This window comes from Choloepus didactylus, chromosome 5, assembly GCF_015220235.1.
Source record: "Choloepus didactylus isolate mChoDid1 chromosome 5, mChoDid1.pri, whole genome shotgun sequence".
Taxonomy (NCBI): domain Eukaryota; kingdom Metazoa; phylum Chordata; class Mammalia; order Pilosa; family Megalonychidae; genus Choloepus; species Choloepus didactylus.
Genome location: NC_051311.1, coordinates 115,765,821 through 115,787,256, shown reverse-complemented (window position 1 = coordinate 115,787,256; position 21,436 = coordinate 115,765,821). Strand labels below are relative to the sequence as shown.

Here is a 21,436-nt window from a genome sequence, read left to right as displayed (position 1 = left end):
AGAGAGTTCTTCACCACTAGAACTGCCCCATAAGCAAAGGTAAAGAGGGTTTCTTCAGACTGAAAGGAAAAGACATTAGATAGAGATTCAGAGTAACATAAGGAAATAAAGATCTCTGCTAAAGGAAACCATTTAGGTAATTACAAATGCCAGTAGAATTACATTGTATTTTTTTTGGTATGTAGCTCCACTTCTTATTCTCTACAGGTGCTAAAATGCAAATGCATAAAAAGTCATGATGAATCTATAATTTTTGGCATACAATGTACAAAGATATATTTTGTAACAATTAAAAAAAAGGTGGGAGGACAGAACAGTTGAGGAACAGTGTATGTTTATGCTATTGAAGTCAAGTTAGAATCAACTTAAATGATTGTTATATATATAATATAAATGTTATGTATAATATGTGTGTGTGTGTGTATGATGTTAAATTTTAACACCATGGTAACCACAAGGAAAATATATGAAAAATATATTCAAATAGAAATGAGAAAGGACTCACTATGGTACAACACAAAAAATTAAATGATATGAAAATAGGCATTGGAGGCGGGGCAAGATGGAGGACTGGTGAGCTGTATGTTTTAGTTACTCCTCCAGGAAAGTAGGTAGAAAGCCAGGAACTGCGTGAACTGGACACCACAGAGCAATCTGATTTTGGGCATACTTCATACAACACCCTTGAAAACTTGGAACTGCTGAGATCAGCGAAATCTGTAAGTTTTTGTGGCCAGGGGACCTGCACCCCTCCCTGCCAGGCTCAGTCCCATGGGAGGAGGGGCTGTCAGCTCCGAGAAGGAGAAGGGAGAACTGCAGTGGCAGCCCTTATCGGAAACTCATTCTACTGATCCAAACTCCAACCATAGATAGACTGAGACCAGACACCAGAGAATCTGAGAGCAGCCAGCCCAGCAGAGAGGAGACAGACATAGAAAAAAACAGCACAAAAAACTCCAAAATAAAAGCGGAGGATTTTTGGAGTTCTGGTGAACATAGAAAGGGGAAGGGCAGAGCTCAGGCCCTGAGGCTCATATGCAAATCCCGAAGAAAAACTGATCTCTCTGCCCTGTGGACCTTTCCTTAATGGCCCTAATTGCTTTGTCTCTTAGCATTTCAATAACCCATTAGATCTGTGAGGAGGGCCTTTTTTTTTTTTATATCCTTTTTTCTTTTTCTAAAACAATTACTCTAAGAAGCCCAATACAGAAAGCTTCAAAGACTTGCAATTTGGGCAGGTCAAGACAAGAGCAGAACTAAGAGAGCTCTGAGACAAAAGGCAATAATCCAGTGGCTGAGAAAATTCACTAAACACCACAACTTCCCAAGAAAAGGGGGGTGTCCACTCACAGCCATCATCCTGGTGGACAGGAAGCACTCCTGCCCATCGCCAGCCCCATAGCCCAGAGCTGCCCCAGACAACCCAGTGTGACAGAAGTGCTTCAAATAACAGGCACACACCACAAAACTGGGTGTGGACATTAGCCTTCCCTGCAACCTCAGATGATTGTCCCAGAGTTGGGAAGGTGGAGCAGTGTGAATTAACAAAGCCCCATTCAGCCATCATTTCAGCATACTGGGAGCCTCCCTACACAGCCCAGCAGCCCAGAACCACCCTGGGGGGACGGCACTCATCTGTGACATAGCACAGTCATCCCTCAACAGAGGACCAGGGGGTGCACGGCCTGGAAGAGGGACCCACTTGCAAGTCTCAGGAGCCATACGCCAATACCAAGGACTTGTGGGTCAGTGGCAGAGACAAACTGTGGCAGGACTGAACTGAAGGATTAGACTATTGCAGCAGCTTTAAAACTCCAGGAACACCAGGGAGATTTGATTGTTAGAGCCACCCCTCTCCCTGACTGCCCAGACACACGCCTCATATACAGGGCAGGCAACACCAACTACACACGCAAGCTTGGTACACCAATTGGACCCCACAAGACTCACTCCCCCACTCACCACAAAGGCAAAGCAGGGGAGAGCTGGCTTGTGGAGAACAGGTGGCTCGTGGACGCCACCTGCTGGTTAGTTAGAGAAAGTGTACTCCATGAAGCTGTAGATCTGATAAATTAGAGATAAGGACTTCAATTGGTCTACAAATCATAAAAGAACCCTATCAAGTTCAGCAAATGCCACGAGGCCAAAAACAACAGAAAATTCTAAAGCATATGAAAAAACCAGACGATATGGATAACCCAAGCCCAAGCACCCAAATCAAAAGATCAGAAGAGACACAGCACCTAGAGCAGCTACTCAAAGAACTAAAGATGAACAGTGAAACCATAGTACAGGATACAAAGGATATCAACAAGACCCTAGAAGAGCATAAAGAAGACATTGCAAGACTAAATAAAAAAATAGATGATCTTATGTAAATTAAAGAAACTGTTGACCAAATTAAAAAGATTCTGGACACTCATAGTACAAGACTAGAGGAAGTTGAACAACGAATCAGTGACCTGGAAGATGACAGAATGGAAAATGAAAGTATAAAAGAAAGAATGGGAAAAAAATTGAAAAAATTGAAAGAGACCTCAGGGATATGATAGATAATATAAAATGTCTGAATATAAGACTCATTGGTATTCCAGAAGGGGAAGAAAAGGGTAAAGGTCTAGGAAGAGTATTCAAAGAAATTGTTGGGGAAAACGTCCCAAATCTTCTAAACAACATAAATACACAAATCATAAATGCTCAGCGAACTCCAAATAGAATAAATCCAAATAAACCCACTCCGAGACATATTCTGATCACACTGTCAAACACGGAAGAGAAGGAGCAAGTTCTGAAAGCAGCAAGAGAAAAGCAATTCACCACATACAAAGGAAACAGCATAAGACTAAGTAGTGACTACTCAGCAGCCACCATGGAGGCGAGAAGGCAGTGGCACGATATATTTAAAATTCTGAGTGAGAAAAATTTCCAACCAAGAATACTTTATCCAGCAAAGCTCTCCTTCAAATTTGAGGGAGAGCTTAAATTTTTCACAGACAAACAAATGCTGACAGAATTTGCTAACAAGAGACCTGCCCTACTGGACATACTAAAGGGAGCCCTACAGACAGAAAAACAAAGAAAGGACAGAGAGACTTGGAGAAAGGTTCAGTACTAAAGAGATTCGGTATGGTTACAATAAAGGATATTAATAGAGAGAGGGGAAAAATATATATGACAAACATAAACCAAAGGATAAGATGGCTGATTCAAGAAATGCCTTCACGGTTATAACGTTGAATGTAAATGGATTAAACTCCCCAATTAAAAGATATAGATTCACAGAATGGATCAAAAAAATGAACCATCAATATGTTGCATACAAGAGACTCATCTTAGACACAGGGACACAAAGAAATTGAAAGTGAAAGGATGGAAAAAAATATTTCATGCAAGCTACAGCCAAAAGAAAGCAGGTGTAGCAATATTAATCTCAGATAAAATAGACTTTAAATGCAGGGATGTTTTGAGAGACAAAGAAGGCCACTACATACTAATAAAAGGGGCATTTCAACGAGAAGAAATAACAAACATAAATGTCTATGCACCCAATCAAGGTGCCACAAAATACATGAGAGAAACACTGGCAAAACTAAAGGAAACAATGGATTTTTCCACAATAATTGTGGGAGACTTCAACACATCACTCTCTCCTATAGATAGATCTACCAGACAGAACACCAATAAGGAAATTGAAAACCTAAACAATCTGATAAATGAATTAGATTTAACAGATATATACAGAACATTACATCCCAGATCACCAGGTTACACATACTTCTCTAGTGCTCACGGAACTTTCTCCAGAATAGATCATATGCTGGGACATAAAACAAGCCTCAGTAAATTTAAAAAGATTGAAATTAGTCAAAGCACATTCTCTGACCACAATGGAATACAATTAGAAGTCAATAACCATCAGAGACTTAGAAAATTCACAAATACCTGGAGGTTAAACAACACACTCCTAAACAATCAGTGGGTTAAAGAAGAAATAGCAAGAGAAATTGGTAAATATGTAGAGATGAATGAAAATGAGAACACAACATACCAAAACCTATGAGATGCAGCAAAAGCAATGCAGAGGGGGAAATTTATAGCACTAAACGCACATATTAAAAAGGAAGAAAGAGCCAAAATCAAAGAACTAATGGATCAACTGAAGAAGCTAGAAAATGAACGGCAAACCAATCCTAAACCAAGTAGAAGAAAAGAAATCACAAGGATCAAAGCAGAAATAAATGACATAGAGAACAAAAGAACAATAGAGAGATTAAATAACACCAAAAGTTGGTTCTTTGAGAAGATCAGCAAGATTGACAAGCCCCTAGCTAGACTAATAAAATCAAAAAGAGAGAAGACCCATATAAACAAAATAATGAATGAAAAAGGTGACATAACTACAGATCCTGAAGAAACTAAAAAAATTATATATAAGAGGATGCTATGAACAACTGTATGGCAACAAACTGGATAATGTAGAGGAAATGGACAATTTCCTGGAAACATGAACAACCTAGACTGACCAGAGAAGAAATAGAAGACCTCAACCAACCCATCACAAGCAAAGAGATCCAATCAGTCATCAAAAATCTTCCCACAAATAAATGCCCAGGGCCAGATGGCTTCACAGGGGAATTCTACCAAACTTTCCAGAAAGAACTGACACCAATCTTACTCAAACTCTTTCAAAACATTGAAGAAAATGGAACACTACCTAACTCATTTTATGAAGGTAACATCAATCTCATACCAAAACCAGGCAAAGATGCTACAAAAAAGGAAAACTACTGGCCAATCTCCCTAATGAATATAGATGCAAAAATCCTCAACAAAATACTTGCAAATCGAATCCAAAGACACATTAAAAAAATGATACACCATGACCAAGTGGGGTTCATTCCAGGCATGCAAGGATGGATCAACATAAGAAAATTAATCAATGTATTACAACACATTAAAAACTCGAAAGGGAAAAATCAAATGATCATCTGAATAGATGCTGAAAAAGCATTTGACAAAATCCAACATCTGTTTTTGGTAAAAACACTTCAAAAGGTAGGAATTGAAGAAAACTTCCTCAATATGATAAAGAGCATATATGAAAAACCCACAGCCAGCATGGTACTCAATGGTGAGAGACTGAAAACTTTCCCTCTAAGATCAGGAACAAGACAAGGATGCCCGCTGTCACCACTGTTATTCAACATTGTGCTTGAAGTGTTAGCCAGGGCAATCGGCAAGACAAAGAAATAAAAGGCATCCAAATTGGAAAAGAAGAAGTAAAACTGCCATTGTTTGCAGATGATATGATCTTATGTCTGGAAAACCCCGAGAAATCAACGATACAGCTGCTAGAGCTAATAAACAAATTTAGCAAAGTAGCGGGATACAAGAGTAATGCACATAAGTCAGTAATGTTTCTATATGCTAGAAATAAACAAACTGAAGAGACACTCAAGAAAAAGATACCATTTTCAATAGCAACTAAAAAAATCAAGTACCTAGGAATGAACTTAACCAAAGATGTAAAAGAGCTATACAAAGAAAACTACATAACTCTACTAAAAGAAATAGAAGGGGAGAAATATTCCATGTTCATGGATAGGAAGGCTAAATGTCATTAAGATGTCAATTCTACCCAGACTCATCTACAGATTCAATGCAATCCCAATCAAAATTCCAACAACCTACTTTGCAGACTTGGAAAAGCTAGTTATCAAATTTATTTGGAAAGGGAAGATGCCTCGAATTGCTAAAGACACTCTAAAAAAGAAAAACGAAGTGGGAGGACTTACACTCCCTGACTTTGAAGCTTATTATAAAGCCACAGTTGTCAAAACAGCATGGTACTGGCACAAAGATAGACATATAGATCAATGGAATCGAACTGAGAATTCAGAGATAGACCCCCAGATCTATGGCCGACTGATCTTTGATAAGGCCCCCAAAGTCACTGAACTGAGTCATAATGGTCTTTTCAACAAATGGGGCTGGGAGAGTTGGATATCCATATCCAAGAGAATGAAAGAGGACCCTTACCTCACACCCTACACAAAAATTAACTCAAAATGGACCAAAGATCTTAATATTAAAGAAAGTACCATAAAACTCCTAGAAGATAATGTAGGAAAACATCTTCAAGACCTTATATTAGGCGGACACTTCCTAGACTTTACACCCAAGCACAGGCAACAAAAGAAAAAATAGATAAATGGGAACTCCTCAAGCTTAGAAGTTTCTGTACCTCAAAGGAATTTCTCAAAAAGGTAAAGAGGCAGCCAACTCAATGGGAAAAAATTTTTGGAAACCATGTATGTGACAAAAGACTGATATCTTGCATATACAAAGAAATCCTACAACTCAATGACAGTAGTACAGACAGCCCAATTATAAAATGGGCAAAAGATATGAAAAGACAGTTCTCTGAAGAGGAAATACAAATGGCCAAGAAACACATGAAAAAATGTTCAGCTTCACTAGCTATTAGAGGGATGCAAATTAAGATCACAATCAGATACCATCTAACACCGATTAGAGTGGCTGCCATTAAACAAAGAGGAAACTACAAATGCTAGAGGGGATGTGGAGAAATTGGAACTCTTATTCATTGTTGGTGGGACTGTATAATGGTTCAGCCACTCTGGAAGTCAGTCTGGCAGTTCCTTAGAAAACTAGATATAGAGCTACCATTCGATCCAGCGATTGCACTTCTCGGTATATACCCGGAAGATCGGAAAGCAGTGACACGAACAGATATCTACACGCCAATGTTCATAGCAGCATTATTCACAATTGCCAAGAGATGGAAACAACCCAAATGTCCTTCAACAGATGAGTGGATAAATAAAATGCGGTATATACACACGATGGAATACTACACAGCAGTAAAAAGGAACGATCTCGTGAAACATATGACAACATGGATGAACCTTGAAGACATAATGCTGAGCGAAATAAGCCAGGCACAAAAAGAGAAATATTATATGCTACCACTAATGTGAACTTTGAAAAGTGTAAAACACATGGTTTATAATGTAGAATGTAGGGGAACTAGTAATAGAGAGCAATTAAGGAAGGGGGAACAATAATCCGAGAAGAACAGATAAGCTATTTAACGTTCTGGGGATGCCCAGGAATGACTATGGTCTGTTAATTTCTGATGGATATAGTAGGAACAAGTTCACAGAAATGTTGCTATATTAGGTAACTTTCTTGGGGTAAAGTAGGAACAGGTTGGAAGTAAAGCAGTTATCTTAGGTTAGTTGTCTTTTTCTTATTCCCTTGTTATGGTCTCTTTGAAATGTTCTTTTATTGTATGTTTTTTTTTTTTTTTTATACAATTGATTTAAAAAAGAAAAAAAAGTTAAAAAAAAAAAAAAGGAAAAAAAAATATCTAGTGCCCCCTTGAGGAGCCTGTGGAGAATGCAGGGGTATTGGCCTACCCCACCTTGATGGTTGCTAACATGACCACAGACATAGGGGACTGGTGGTTTGATGGGTTGAGCCCTCTACCACAGGTTTTACCCTTGGGAAGATGGTTGCTGTAAAGGAGAGGCTAGGCCTCCCTATAATTGTCCCTAAGAGCCTCCTCCTGAATGCCTCTTTGTTGCTCAGATGTGGCCCTCTCTCTCTAGCTAAGCCAGCTTGAAAGGTGAAATCACTGCCCTCCCCGCTACGTGGGATCAGACACCCAGGGGAGTGAATCTCCCTGGCAACGTGGAATATGACTCCCAGGGAGGAATGTAGACCTGGCATCGTGGGATGGAGAACATCTTCTTGACCAAAAGGGGGATGTGAAAGGAAATGAAATAAGCTTCAGTGGCAGAGAGATTCCAAAAGGAGCCGAGAGGTCACTCTGGTGGGCACTCTTACGAACAATTTAGACAACCCTTTTTAGGTTCTAAAGAATTGGGGTAACTGGTGGTGGATACCTGAAACTATTAAACTACAACCTAGAACCCATGAATCTCGAAGACAATTGTATAAAAATGTAGCTTATGAGGGGTGACAATGGGATTGAGAAAGCCATAAGGACCAAACTCCACTTTGTCTAGTTTATGGATGGATGAGTAGAAAAATAGGGGAAGGAAACAAACAAACAAACAGACAAAGGTACCCAGTGTTCTTTTTTACTTTAATTGCTCTTTTTCACTTTAATTATTATTCTTGTTATTTTTGTGCGTGTGCTAATGAAGGTTTCAGAATTGATTTAGGTGATGAATGTACAACTATGTAATGGTACTGTGAACAATCGAATATATGATTTGTTCTGTATGACTGTGTAGTATGTGAATATATCTCAATAAAATGAAGATAAAAAAAGAAAATAGGCATTAATGGAAGAATTGAAGCACAAAAAAAGTAAAAAATTTACAAGCTAAAGAGCAAAATAGCAGAAGAAATTCCTGCATTATCAGTAGTGAATTTAGTTGTAAATGGGTTAAACTCTCTAATCAAAAGGCAGAAATTGGCAGAAAGGATCAAAAATCATGACCCAGCTGTATGCCTTTTATAAGAGACTCACCTTAAAATCAAAGATATAAGTAGGTTGAAAGTGAAAGGATGGAAAAAACAATAAACCATGTGAGTAGTAACCAAAATGGAACTGGTGTGGCTATACTAATATCAGATAAAACAGACTTCAAGTCAAAAACTTTTATGAGGGACAAAGGTGTTTCATTAACTTTGGGGTCAATTCAACAAGAAGATGTAACAATTTTAAGTGTAGATGCATATAACAGTAGAGCCCCAAAATTTATGAAGCAAATACTATCAGATTTGAAGGGAAAAATAGATGGTTCTATATTAATAGCAGGACATTTCAATACACTTATTTCAAAAATGGATAACACATCTAGACAGAAGATCAGTTAGGGAATAGGAGACATAAACAATATTCTTAACCAACTAGACCTAAAAGACATATATAAAGAACACTTCACCTAACAATAACAGAATATACATTCTTCTGTAGTATACATTGTCCAGGATAGATCATATATTATGTCAAAAAACAAGTCTCAATAAATTCAAATATATTGAAATAATATAATATATATTCTCTGACCACAGGGGAATAAAGCCAGAAATCAATAACAGAAGGAGAAATGGAATATTTACAAATGTATGGAAATTAAACAACATACTCTTAAACAGCAAATAGATTAAAGAGGAAATCATAAGGGAAATTAGGAAATATCTTGAGGTGAAAGAAAATGAAAATACAGCATATGAAAACTCGTGGGATGTAGTGCTGAGAGGGAAATTTATAGCTCTAAGTGCTCACATTTAAAAAGAAGAAAGATTTCAAATAAACAATCTAACCTCAAAACTGGAAGAACTAGAAGAGCAAAGCAAACTGAACACAAAGCAAACAGAAAGAAGAAAATAACAAAGATTAATATTGAGAGAAATGAAATAGAGAATTAAAAAAAAACAATAAAATCAACAAAACCAAAAGTTGGTTCTGTGAAAAGATCAATAAAATTGAGAAACCTTTAGTTAGAATGACAAAGAAAAAAAGAGGACACAATGACTAAAATCAGAAATGAAAAGGGGGCATTACTACTGAAATAAATAGGTAATTTTTTTATCCAGAATAAGAGGGCACTTTGAATAACTGTATGCCAACAAATTAGATAACCTAGATGAAATGCAGAAATTCCTAGAAACACAGAAACTGTCCTCATTGACTCAAGAAGAAATAGAAGATCTCAACAAACCAATAACTAGTAGAGATTGAACTGGTAATCAAAAACCTCCCCACAAAGAAAAGTCCAGTACCAGATGGCTTCACAGGGGAATTTTACCAAACATGCCAGGAAGAATTGACACAAATCTTGCTCAAACTCTTCCAAAAAACTGAACTCCCTGATTCATTATATGAGGACAACATCACATCATACCAAAGCCAGATAAAGATGCTGAAAGAAAAGAAAATTACAGAGCAATATTTCTTATGACTATAGATGCAAAAATTCTCAGTAAAAAAAGTAGCAAAGTGAGTCCAACATCACATTAAAATAATTATTCACCATAATCAAGTGGGAGTTATCCCAAGTATGCAAAGATGATTCAACATAAGAATATCAATTAATTTAATATTCCACATTAACAAATGAGGAGAAAAAACATATGATCATCACAATCACTAAGGAAAAGACATTTTTACGAAATCCAGCACCCTGTCTTGGTGAAAACATTTAGAAAACTAGGAGTAGAAGGAATCTTCCTCAACATGATAAAGGGCATATATGAAAAACCCACAGCTAACATCACATTTAATGGTGAAAGACTGAAAGCTGTCCCTCTTAAGACCAGGAACAAGACACAGATGCTCACTGTCACCACTGTTAGCTCACTGTCACCACTGTTATTCAACATTGTACTGGAAGTTCTAGCCAGAGCAATTAGGCAAGAAAAAGAAATAAAAGTCATCCAAATTGAAAATGAAGAAGTAAAACACTCTGTGTTTGCAGATGACATGATCCTATATATGGAAAATCCTGAAAAATCAACAACAATGTTCCTAGATCTGATAAATAAATTCAGCAAAGTGGAGGGATACAGCATCAATATGCAAAAATATACCAGTAATGAACAATTGGAAAAAGAAATCAAGAAAAAAATCCCATTTACAATAGCAACTATAAGAATCAAATACCTAGGAACAAATCTAATCAAGGATGTAAAAGAATTGTACATAGAAAAGTATATAATATTGCTATATAACATGGAAGGATATTCCATGCTTATGGATTGGAAGACTAAATATTATTAAGATTTCAATTCTACCCAAAGTAATTTACAGATTCAAAGCAATCCCAATCAAAATTCTGACAACGTTCTTTGTAGAAATGGAGAAGACAATTATTAAATTTATATGGAAGGGTAAGGGCCCCAAATAACAAGAGCAATCTTGAAAAAGAATAATGAAGTTGGAGCACTCACATTCTCAATCTTAAAACTTGTTACGAAGCCACAGTAATCAAAACAACATGGTACTGGCGCAAGGACAGCTATATAGACCAGTGGATCAAATTGAGAGTTCTAAAGTCCCCCTCACGTTTATGGACAAATGATTTTTGACAAGCAGGAAAGAATAATCGCTTCAATATATGGTGATGGGAAAACTGGATTTCCATTTGCAAAAGAATGAAGGCGGACCTCTACCTCACACCATATACTCAAAATGGATGAAATACCTAACCAGAACTGTCAAACTCCTAGAAGAAAACATAAGGAAGCATCTTCAGGACCTTGTGTTAGGCAATGATTTCTTAGACTTTACACCCAAAGCATAAGCAACAAAAGAAAAAATAGATAAATGGGACCTCCTCAAAATTAAAAACTTTTGTGCTTCAAAAGACTTTATCATGACAGTAAAATGCTAACCTATGCAATGGAGGAAAGTAATTGGAGACCACATATCCAATAAGGGTTTAATAACCAGAACATGTAAAGAAATCTTTCAACTCAATGACAGAAATGCAAACAACCCAATTTACAAATAGGCAAAAGACTCAAATAGACACTTCTCCAAAGAAGATATACAAATGGCCAAGAAGCACATAAATAGATGCTTAACATCACTAACTATTAGGGAACTGCAAATCAAAACACAGTGAGATACCACTTCACACCCAGTAGAAAGTTTATAAGTGTTGGAGAGGATATGGAGAAATAGGTTGTGGAAGTGTAAAATGGTGCAGCTGCTGTTGAAGACAGTTTGGCAGTTCCTCAGAAAGCTAAATAGAATTACCACATGAACCAGGAATTTCTTTACTAGGTATATACCCAAAAGGATTGAAAGAAGGGACTTGACCAAATATTTGCACACTGATGTTCAAAGTGGCATTATTCACAATTGCCAAAAGATGGAAGCAACCCAAGTATCCGTCAACTGATGAGTGGATAAACAAAATGTGGTGTATACATGCAATGGAATATTATTCAGCATTAAAAAGGAATGAAGTTTTGGTTCATGTGACATGGGTGAACCTTGAAGACATTATGTTGAGTGAAATAAGTCAGACACAAAATAGACAAATATTGTATGATTTCACTGATATGAAATAATTAGAATAAGCAAAGTCATAAAGTTAGAATCTACAATATAGGTGACCAGGATAGGGGTAGGGAATATAGAGTTAAGGCTTAAAATGTGTGGAGTTTCTATTTGGAATGATGGATAAGTTTTGGTAAGGGATGTTGGTAAAGGTAGCACAGTGTTGAGAACTTAATTAACTGCACTGAATTATACAGTTGAATGTGGTTAAAAGGGGGAAATTTTAGGTTTTGTATGTGTTACTAGAATTAAAATATTTTTAAAAATCCATGGAAGTGCATAACACAGTTAACCCCTAGTTTAACCATGGATTATAGTTAATAGTACAATTACAAAAATGTGCTTTCATCAATTGTAACAAATATACCACACCAATGCAAGTTGCTAATAATAGGATAGTATATGGAACCCTGTATTTTATGTATGATTTTTCTGTAAATCCACAACTTGTTTATTACAAAAAAAATTACCATTTGTGATAGCTAATAGATACTTGGGTAAAATCAAATAAAACATTTATAGGAGTCATATGCTGAAAACTACAAAATACTGATGAAAGAAATCAAAGAAGATAAACAAATAGAGAGGCATATCATGTCCATGGATAGGAAGCAGCAACACTGTAAATATGGCAGTTCTCCCTATATTGATGTGTAGGTTTAATGCAGCTCCTTTAAAAATCTCAGCAAGATTTCTTTGTAGATTTGAGATAATATTATTTTAAAAATCTTATGGAAAGGCACAGGAGCTAGAATAACTAAATGAATTTTGACAAAAAGAATAAAGTTGTAGAACTCACACTGTCTGGCTTCATGATTTACCACATGGCTATATTAATCAAGATGGTGTGATATGGGCAGATCATAGAAGTATGACAATTGGAACAGAATAGAGAAACCAGCAATAGACACCCACACAAGTACAACAAACTCACTTTTTTTTTTTTTTTTTTATGAAAGTGCAAAAGCAATTCAATGGAGGAACTATAGCCTTTTAAGCAAATGATGATGGAGTAATTGGATATCTTTATGCAAAAAAAGGAACTTCAAACTTAGATCTCAAACTTATAAAAAATAACTCAAAATGGATCACAAGTTCAAATATAAAAATATAAAACTAAACAACTTTTAGAATAAAATAGAGAAACTCTTTGGACCTTAAGGCTTAGTAAGTCATGTAATCTTAAAAGAAAAAATCAATAATTTGGACTTCATCAAAATGAGAAAATGTTTGCTCTGTGAAAGACCACATGAAGAATATAAAAAGGTAACTTACAGACTGGGAGAAAATGTTTGCAAACCATATATCTGACAAAGGACTCATATTTAGAATATATAAATAACTCTCAAATTTCAATAGTAAGACAAAATCCAATTATAAATGGGCCAAAGACATGAATACTCATTTCACAGAAGAGGATATATGGATGGCAAATAAACAAAGGAAAAGAGATTCATTAGTCACTAGGGAAATGCAAATTAAAAACCACAGTGAAATATCACTATACACTTATCATAATGGATTAAAAAATTAGCGACAACATAAAAAACTGGTGAGTATATGGAGAAACTGCATCACTCCTACATTGCTTGTGGAAGTGTAAAATGTACAGCCACTCTGGAAAATAATTTGGCAATTTCTTTAAAGAAAAAACTAAACATAAAATTAAAATTTCTGTAAGACCTAGCAATCACACTCCTAGGCATTTAGCCCAGAGAAATAAAAGTTTATGTACATACACACACAGACAGACACACAAAACTGTACATGAATGTTCAGAGCAGCCTTATTTCTAATGGCCAAAACTTGGAAACAACCCAGTTATATTTCAATGGTAGAATGGTAGAATAAATTGTGGTATATCCAAACCATGGAGTAGTACTCAGCAACAAAAGGGAACAAATTACTGGTACACGCAACAACTTGAATGTGGCTCAGTTATGCTGAGTGAAAAAAAAGTTAAAGTTTACTAACTACATGTGTGAATCCATTTAGATAACATTCTCAAAATGGCAAAATTATAGAGCTAGAGAACAGATTAATGATTGCCAGGGGTTAGGGATGGTAGGGGGTGTCAAAACACGAAGGGCATGGGCGTGACTATAAAGATCTTTGTGGTGATGGAATAGTTCTCTATCTTGATTGCAGTGAAGGTTACACAAATTCACTTGTGATAAAATGGCATAAAGTTATATATACATTGTATCAATGTCAATTTTCTGGATTTGATATTGTATTTTAATTAAGATGTAACTGTTGGGGGAAACTTGGTTTTTCTATCTATATATGTTATATCCCCTCCCCAAAAAAGTACATGGGGAAGTATCTGTACTATTTTTGCAACTTCCTTTCCATCTATTAAAAAACAACAGAAACATTACATGTGTAATGTTCTGTTTTTAACAGAAGCCCATTCCCTTGGTCTCAGACCCCTATTCCCTTAATCTCTTTCTTCTTCTGCCATCTAAAGAAGTAATCATTATTCTGAATTTGGTATTTTCATTTCAATCAATACTTGTACTTCAGTTACAAATATATGTATCAATAAACAATATATATCATTATATTGAATATTTTAAAACTTTATATAAATTGCGTTTTAATCTACATATCATTCTGCAGTTCCTTTCTTTGCTCAATATTATGTGTTTGAGATTTATCTGTATTGACACATGAAGATCTAGTTCATTCATTTTAATTACTGTATAATATTCCATTGAAGGAGAATACCATCATTTATCTATTCTGTTCATGAACAATTAGGTTGCTTCCAATTATTTGCTATTACATAGAGTGCTCCAATGAATATGTTTCATGAACAGTGCTTAATTTCTCTTGGGTATTGTTTTTCAAACATTTTCACTGTGGCCCAAAGGAAGAAATACATTTTATATTGTGATCCAGAACACATGTACGTATATATTGGTGTAAAAAGAAGGTTCATTAAACATCACTTATTCTTAGTGTAATCTCTCTGATGTTTTCTGATTGAATTCTTTTCTATTCTAGTCTATCTTACCATATTCTATTTTATTATGTTTCAAAAAATCTAACCAGTTTACCAAATTGATTGAATAGCACACTAATTATTTGTGATCCCACTTTGAAAAATATCAAATTCGGGATATATCTGTTGTCTTAGGTATATTCTACTGATCCTGTATAGAGCTAATAGAAGGATTCTCACTGATAACTTAAACAGGACTCTAGCATTGCCAAGTCCTTGGGAACTGAAGTGTGACCATTTCTCTCTCTTCCCCTCTTTTGCCCTCTCTTCCCCTCACCTGCCCTACCTCCTCTTTTACCCCTCCCCTTTTCTCTCCCCTCCCACTCTGTATTCCCTCCTGTCCTAACCAGGGTCCCCGTGGTCCTGAAGGAACACCAGGAGAGAGGGGTTTACCTGGAGAAGGAGTCCCAGGACCAAAGGTAACAGTGCCTTCTGCACTTGGAAAGAGAGCTTTGTCCTGCTCAGTTATGGACTGCAAATTTCAAAAAATGTGTCCGAACCAATTATTAGAAATCAAGTATTTTCCTGACCATCTTCCTTACTAAAATGAAGGAATATGTACATTTTCCCCTAACATGCAAAAGCAATGCAATTTGCAGTTGTAAGTTAATCAATTAGATACATTTGCAATTATAAATAAGTGATCAACAGACTTCCACTTCATGTAATTACCAGTCATGAAATTAGAAAATTTCTTAAAGCATTTTTAGTCATTAAAGCAACTTGTGATAAATAGCAATTTTTTTGTACAGAAGTTAAAATATTGAGTCCAGCTGTGGCAAAAGTTTTATGCACAGCTTTGCTTTGTGAAACAAAGATAAGAAACAGTCTAATGAATCAAGTTGTAATAGTATTGCCACTGATTTTATAAGAGGGGAAATATGGGAGGGAGAGGGAACTGGAAGTTACCATATGAAGCATCATTTACCAATGATGAATTTGCTTGAGAATTTATACTTTTCCATGACTTCTTACTTATAAGTTTTAGACCTCAAGTTTCTCTAGACCAGGAATGGCAAACTTTTCCTGTAAAGGGCCAGATAGTAAATATTTTAGACTTTGCAAGCCATATGCTATCTGCTGTAACTACTTAACTCTGCTGTTACAGCGTGAAAGAAACCATAAATAATAAAAGAATGAATGAATGAATGTCTCTGGGTTCCAATAAAAATCTATTTACCAAAAAACAGGGAATGTGCTTGGCTGGGCCCACGACTGTAGTTTGCGGACCCCTGGTCTAGACTGTTTACCCACAATCTATGGCACTAATACCAGGGGCCACACAGGAGACAATTTTCCAAGATACTTTGGGCAGCATGAACAAAATTAAAGAGTAAGTGAAGATAATTTTTGGAGTCCTTCTTCCTTATTTTCTAAAGTCTTTCCCCAAAATATATGCATGTATGCACACGCTGCCCAGAGGACCACATGCTGCTTTGCAAGTGTCTAAGACCTCCCACTGCAGTTAGTCAGTCAGGTCACTCAGATCTGACCTCCTCAAAATGGCCTCATGCTCCAAAATTGCATTTTATTCCTTTTCAGTGTCCTACACCATAACAATACTCAATTACCTATGAGAAACCTAAATCACTGTTAGAGGGAAAGCAGTTAGCCACAACAAATAATTCATACGCATTGTGAGTGGCTGCTAGGTTGAATTTTTAAAACATAAATTTTAATTTGTCATAATAAATGGAAATGATATGTTGGGGAAGGGAGACCTTCCTACTGCCTTTGACTAACCGAAGTATCACTATTAGAAGATAGGGGCTAGCACTTTGTCACCACATTTCAGAAAGGTTTGCTATATATAGTTTTTTGATTTTTTTGGCATATAGTAAATTTCTATTTATGTATAGCCCAAACAATCTGGAGATTTTAAATAGCCAGAATCATTCCTTTCTTCTCTTTATAATCTGTTTTTTTTTTTTTTTTTTTTTTTTTAAGATAAAGAAACAAATGAGAAATGAGTGGAGCATATTCCAAGGCATGTCTTAGGGACAGGTTCAACATACCTTGATATTGTATAAAGTATGATATAAGGATATGCTCTTGTTCAGAATAACCCAGGGGTACTGCATTGCTCTCTATCTCATCAAAGAAAGAACACATTATATTTGGTGTCATTTTAAGGTCTAGTGTATGTGATTATATGCTTTGGTAATGATCAGAAGAACCCATTAGTCAGAATACTTCTTTCCCCAACCAGCCAGCCAATGGGAGTTTTTATTTGTGCTACTTGCTGATGCTTTGCAATGATACAGGAAAAAAATGTTTTTTGCAAGTAACAGATCCTGGAGTCAGAATTATCCATTTGCAGTGAACAGTGAATTTGGATGCTTGTTTTAAGAAATAGGTTTAAAGCATAATTTGTAGAAATTATAAGGTAAACTGCTTTAAAATCCTGATTTTTTTTTTTTTTTTTTTTGATTTTTTTTTTTAGCACACTGATATTCTTCCCATATACTTTCAGGGTGAAAAAGGTTCTGAGGGACCAATTGGCCCACAAGGACTACAAGGCCTATCAATCAAAGGGGACAAGGTACTCCATGTAGGGTATAAATAGAAAAAATGCCAATAAGACTATTTTTGTTATTACTCTTTATGTGTGTTTATTTATGAACTGTATGCAACATGATAACCATGTCACATGAGTATCTGGTTGATTATAAATTCAGTGTATATGGTAGGTATATTATTACACAGGATGAATTATGATCTAAGAAACCCATCATGTATATTCATGGTAATGTCTCACTTATTTGAGTTCTGGCTTCCAGTGACCTCAACCATCAGCAAAGCAGCTTTGATGCCAGACATTAGCAAAAGAGACGTCTACTTAGTAAAGAGAATTGTTGTCATAAACATATTGACTTAACTCCATTGCAGAAGCACAAATGTATTGGTTCTGGTTTGCTGAAGCTGCCAAAAATGCAATATACCAGAAATGAATTGGCTTTTACAATGGGAGTTTATTAGTTCACAAATTTACAGTTCTAAGGCCATGAAAATGTCCAACCTAAGGCATCAACAAGAGAAGGATACCTTCCCTGAAGAAAGGCTGATGGCATCTGGGGTTCCTCTGTCACAAAGAAACGCACATGGCTGGAGGCTGCTGGGCTTCTCTCCCGAGGTTAGCTTCTCATTTCCATTTCCATTGCTTCCTCCAAAATGTCTCTGGGCTTCTGTCTTAGCTTCTCTCTCTCAGCTCCTGTGCGTCCTTGCTTGTTTCTAAGTGTCTGGGGGTCCTCTTTTAGCTTCCCTGGGGCAAACTCTGGATTTCATCTCTTAGCTTCTCTCCTGGTTCTGGCTTCAATGGCTGTCTCCAAAAATGTCTCTGGGCATTTTCTCTGTAAGCATCTCTGAAGCTCTCTTCAAAATCTCTCTGCCTTTTATCCTCTCATAGAGGACACCAGTAAACTAATTAAGACCCACCTTGAATGGGTGGGGTAACATCTCCATGGAATTAATCTAATCCAGAGATCCCACCCACAATAGGTCTATACCTCCAAGATTGGATTAAAAGAACGTAGTCTTTTTCTGGGGTACATAACAGATCCAAACCAGCATAGCATCCTTAGACCCTCACTCAAAAATATTGCCTTAAAATGGAGTTAAAATAAGGAAACTAGTTTAAGAAAAGTAGTGTTGATGTCCTCCAGCATAGATTAACAAGAACACATCTATAGTTGAACAAAGTTTTTGACTTATTTCAGTAAGGGAGACCACATGCTATAAGAAACCAGTGGCAACTCAATAGGAGGATGTAAGATAAGGCTTTTCATAGGATTTGGTCTCCTGTTAGATAATTTTAGGGATGGTTCAAGGAAGCACAAGTTGGCTCTGGATTGGATACTGTAAGAAGTGGGGGTAATTTTATCATTGGATATTTTAATGAATCTTATCTAGGAGGTGAGAAAAATGGAATCAGGCTTAAGTTATAATTGTTTAAAAGATGTAGCAGTCATTCATATTAACCAGTATAATGGGATGTTTGATTAATTTTGGGGGTTTGGACAGTGTGTCTTGTTTTTTTGTCTGTGCCCAGATATTATTGCAGTGGGATTTTGCTTCTGTTTTGGTTCATCATGGTCAGAGAGTGGCACTGTCTGATATTGGTGTTCTGTATAATTGTTTATGTTCAGCAGGAGAACTCTATGGCCTAGCTGTTAGGGTCTGCCTTTCTCTTTCTCACTAGTTACTTGCTTTCTTTAAAATAGCTATAGATTATGCCCAGATTGGGCATGGGGGGGGGGACAGTGGATGTGGTTGGTGATAGAAGCTACCAGCGGATAAGGCCCTAAAGAGCAGTGGGAAATGACAGATGCCAGAGGGGGAGGGAACGTAGAAATGTGCGAAAAACAAAGACCTCATATCAATTTGGAGTCATTTATATGCTAGCCTCTATGTATATTATTAAATTATATATTATATTAGAATTATAATTGATAGTAATAATTCACCTAGGTATTATGTTTCAATCTTGAATTGCTTACTCGTTTTATTGACTTGTTGTCTCTTCTGGGTATCTGTGTATTTAAATAGCAGAAATAGTGGTAAACAGTGAGTTATACAAAATTTAGAGGTAATACAATTCTTGGTTCAGACAGTTCAGCTCTAATTGTAACTGCCATTCCAGAATACTCCCAAAATAGAAAGTTTAGTACATAAACGATTAATTTATAATTTTATTATTTTGGAAGGAAATATTCCTTTCAAAATGGTTATACTATAAAGCTTTGTTTTAGTGTAAATTATCTGGAAAATTTGGTTATTTGAAATACCTGTTCTTTCAACAAATATTGGAGCACCTAGAATGTTCCAGACCCTCTTCCAAGTACTAGAACATTTGATTTCCTGGAACTGGCAGATAATTTACACACACAAGCACACGTGTCATATCTGCCAGATCATTTAGTTGATTTATCGTTTTTTCCTTGGTGCCTTTTTTTTTTTTCTTTTGAGTTATACAGATTAGGAAGGTATAATTAATAGAATTTTAGGCTATAAACAAAAAGAAAAATAAAAGTGACTCCCAGGCATGTTGTTAGGTCTGGATTTGATATTTAAAAAGATGATGCTAGCAAAAAGAGCAAAAAGATCATGTTACATTCTTTGGACAGCAATACATTCAGCTTAGGAAACTGAAAAGATTCTATTTCCTTCTCCCTTTGGAGCAATGAGAACTGGTACAACAGAATCATTGTTTCATGAGTTTGGTAACTAACCTTTTCAAGTGTCATGACATGGTGTTTGTGTTTTTACATCTGGAGCTCATGCAAAGAAAACATGTTGAAATATCGGGACATTATCACATGGAAATTACAGAGCTTTTATTCTGCTATTCCCTTGGCAGCTCAATACTGTCTTCCATCTGCTTCCCTTTTCTTATTCTTCCTTTCCTATTCTTTTATATTTAACTTTCAGAGACTTTGATTTCTGTGATCAGGTGATAAGATAAACACTCCTATGATAAGGTCTCTCTAGTATATATAATTCATACCCAAAAAAGGAAGTAGTTCTGAGACAGATATTTAAATGTAAATAACACTGTATAAAAGGGTATCTCTCTTATATGCTTGTTGACTTTTTGTAGAATAGTGGTTACAAGTTACATTCTGGAGTCAGAGGTGAGCTTGAATCATGCCTCTGCCATCTAACAGTTGTGTGATCCAGGGCAAGTTCCTTAACCTTATCTGGAAGATGGGGATGCCTATTTCAGAGGATTGTTTTGAGGATTAAATGAGATAAAGCATAAAAAGCATTTAGTACAGTGACTGCCACATAATAAACATACAAGTTCTGACAGAGAACAATCTAGTTTGGAATCAGAACTTGACTCCATTCCATTTTCTTTCCATGATATTTATTTAGATCGGGGTTGAGACACTTGGGAAGCATATTCTAGGGCATGTCTTAGTGAAAGGTTCAACATACTTTCATATCAAAGTCTGATATAATGATATACCTTGTTCATAATAGCATATTATTTAGGCCAGGGGTTGGCAAACTATAGGGCTGACTGCCTGTTTTTGTAGATAAAATATGAGAACACAACCACACTGTTTGTTTGCCTGTTGTCTATGGCTGCTCTTGTACTACCAAAGCAGTGCTGATTAGTTGCAACAGAGACTTGCTGGCCCTCAAGCCTAAAATATTTACTATCAGACTGTTTGAAGAAAATTTACTGATCCTAATGTAGTCCAAAGACAATTGCTGTTAAAATAAGCATACTTATCCATGTTGCTAAATCCAATGATCGATTTTCAGTTTTCAACTTTTTTGACCTATCAATAGCATTTGACAGATTGATCACTTTCCTCACTTCATTTCCAGGATACCACACTTGCCTGGTTTTTCTC

At 36.1% G+C, this 21,436-nt stretch overlaps 1 protein-coding gene across 2 annotated transcripts in view; it reads left to right on the top strand.

The window, feature by feature from the left end:
• Positions 1 to 21,436, top strand: part of COL28A1 (collagen type XXVIII alpha 1 chain) — a 228,999-nt gene that overhangs the window by 86,862 nt on the left and 120,701 nt on the right. For both annotated transcript variants that reach the window (XM_037836765.1, XM_037836764.1), the window contains exons 14-15: positions 15,425 to 15,493; positions 17,548 to 17,616. In XM_037836765.1, the coding sequence (XP_037692693.1) occupies positions 15,425 to 15,493; positions 17,548 to 17,616 (138 nt within the window). The remainder of the gene's footprint in view (positions 1 to 15,424; positions 15,494 to 17,547; positions 17,617 to 21,436) is intronic.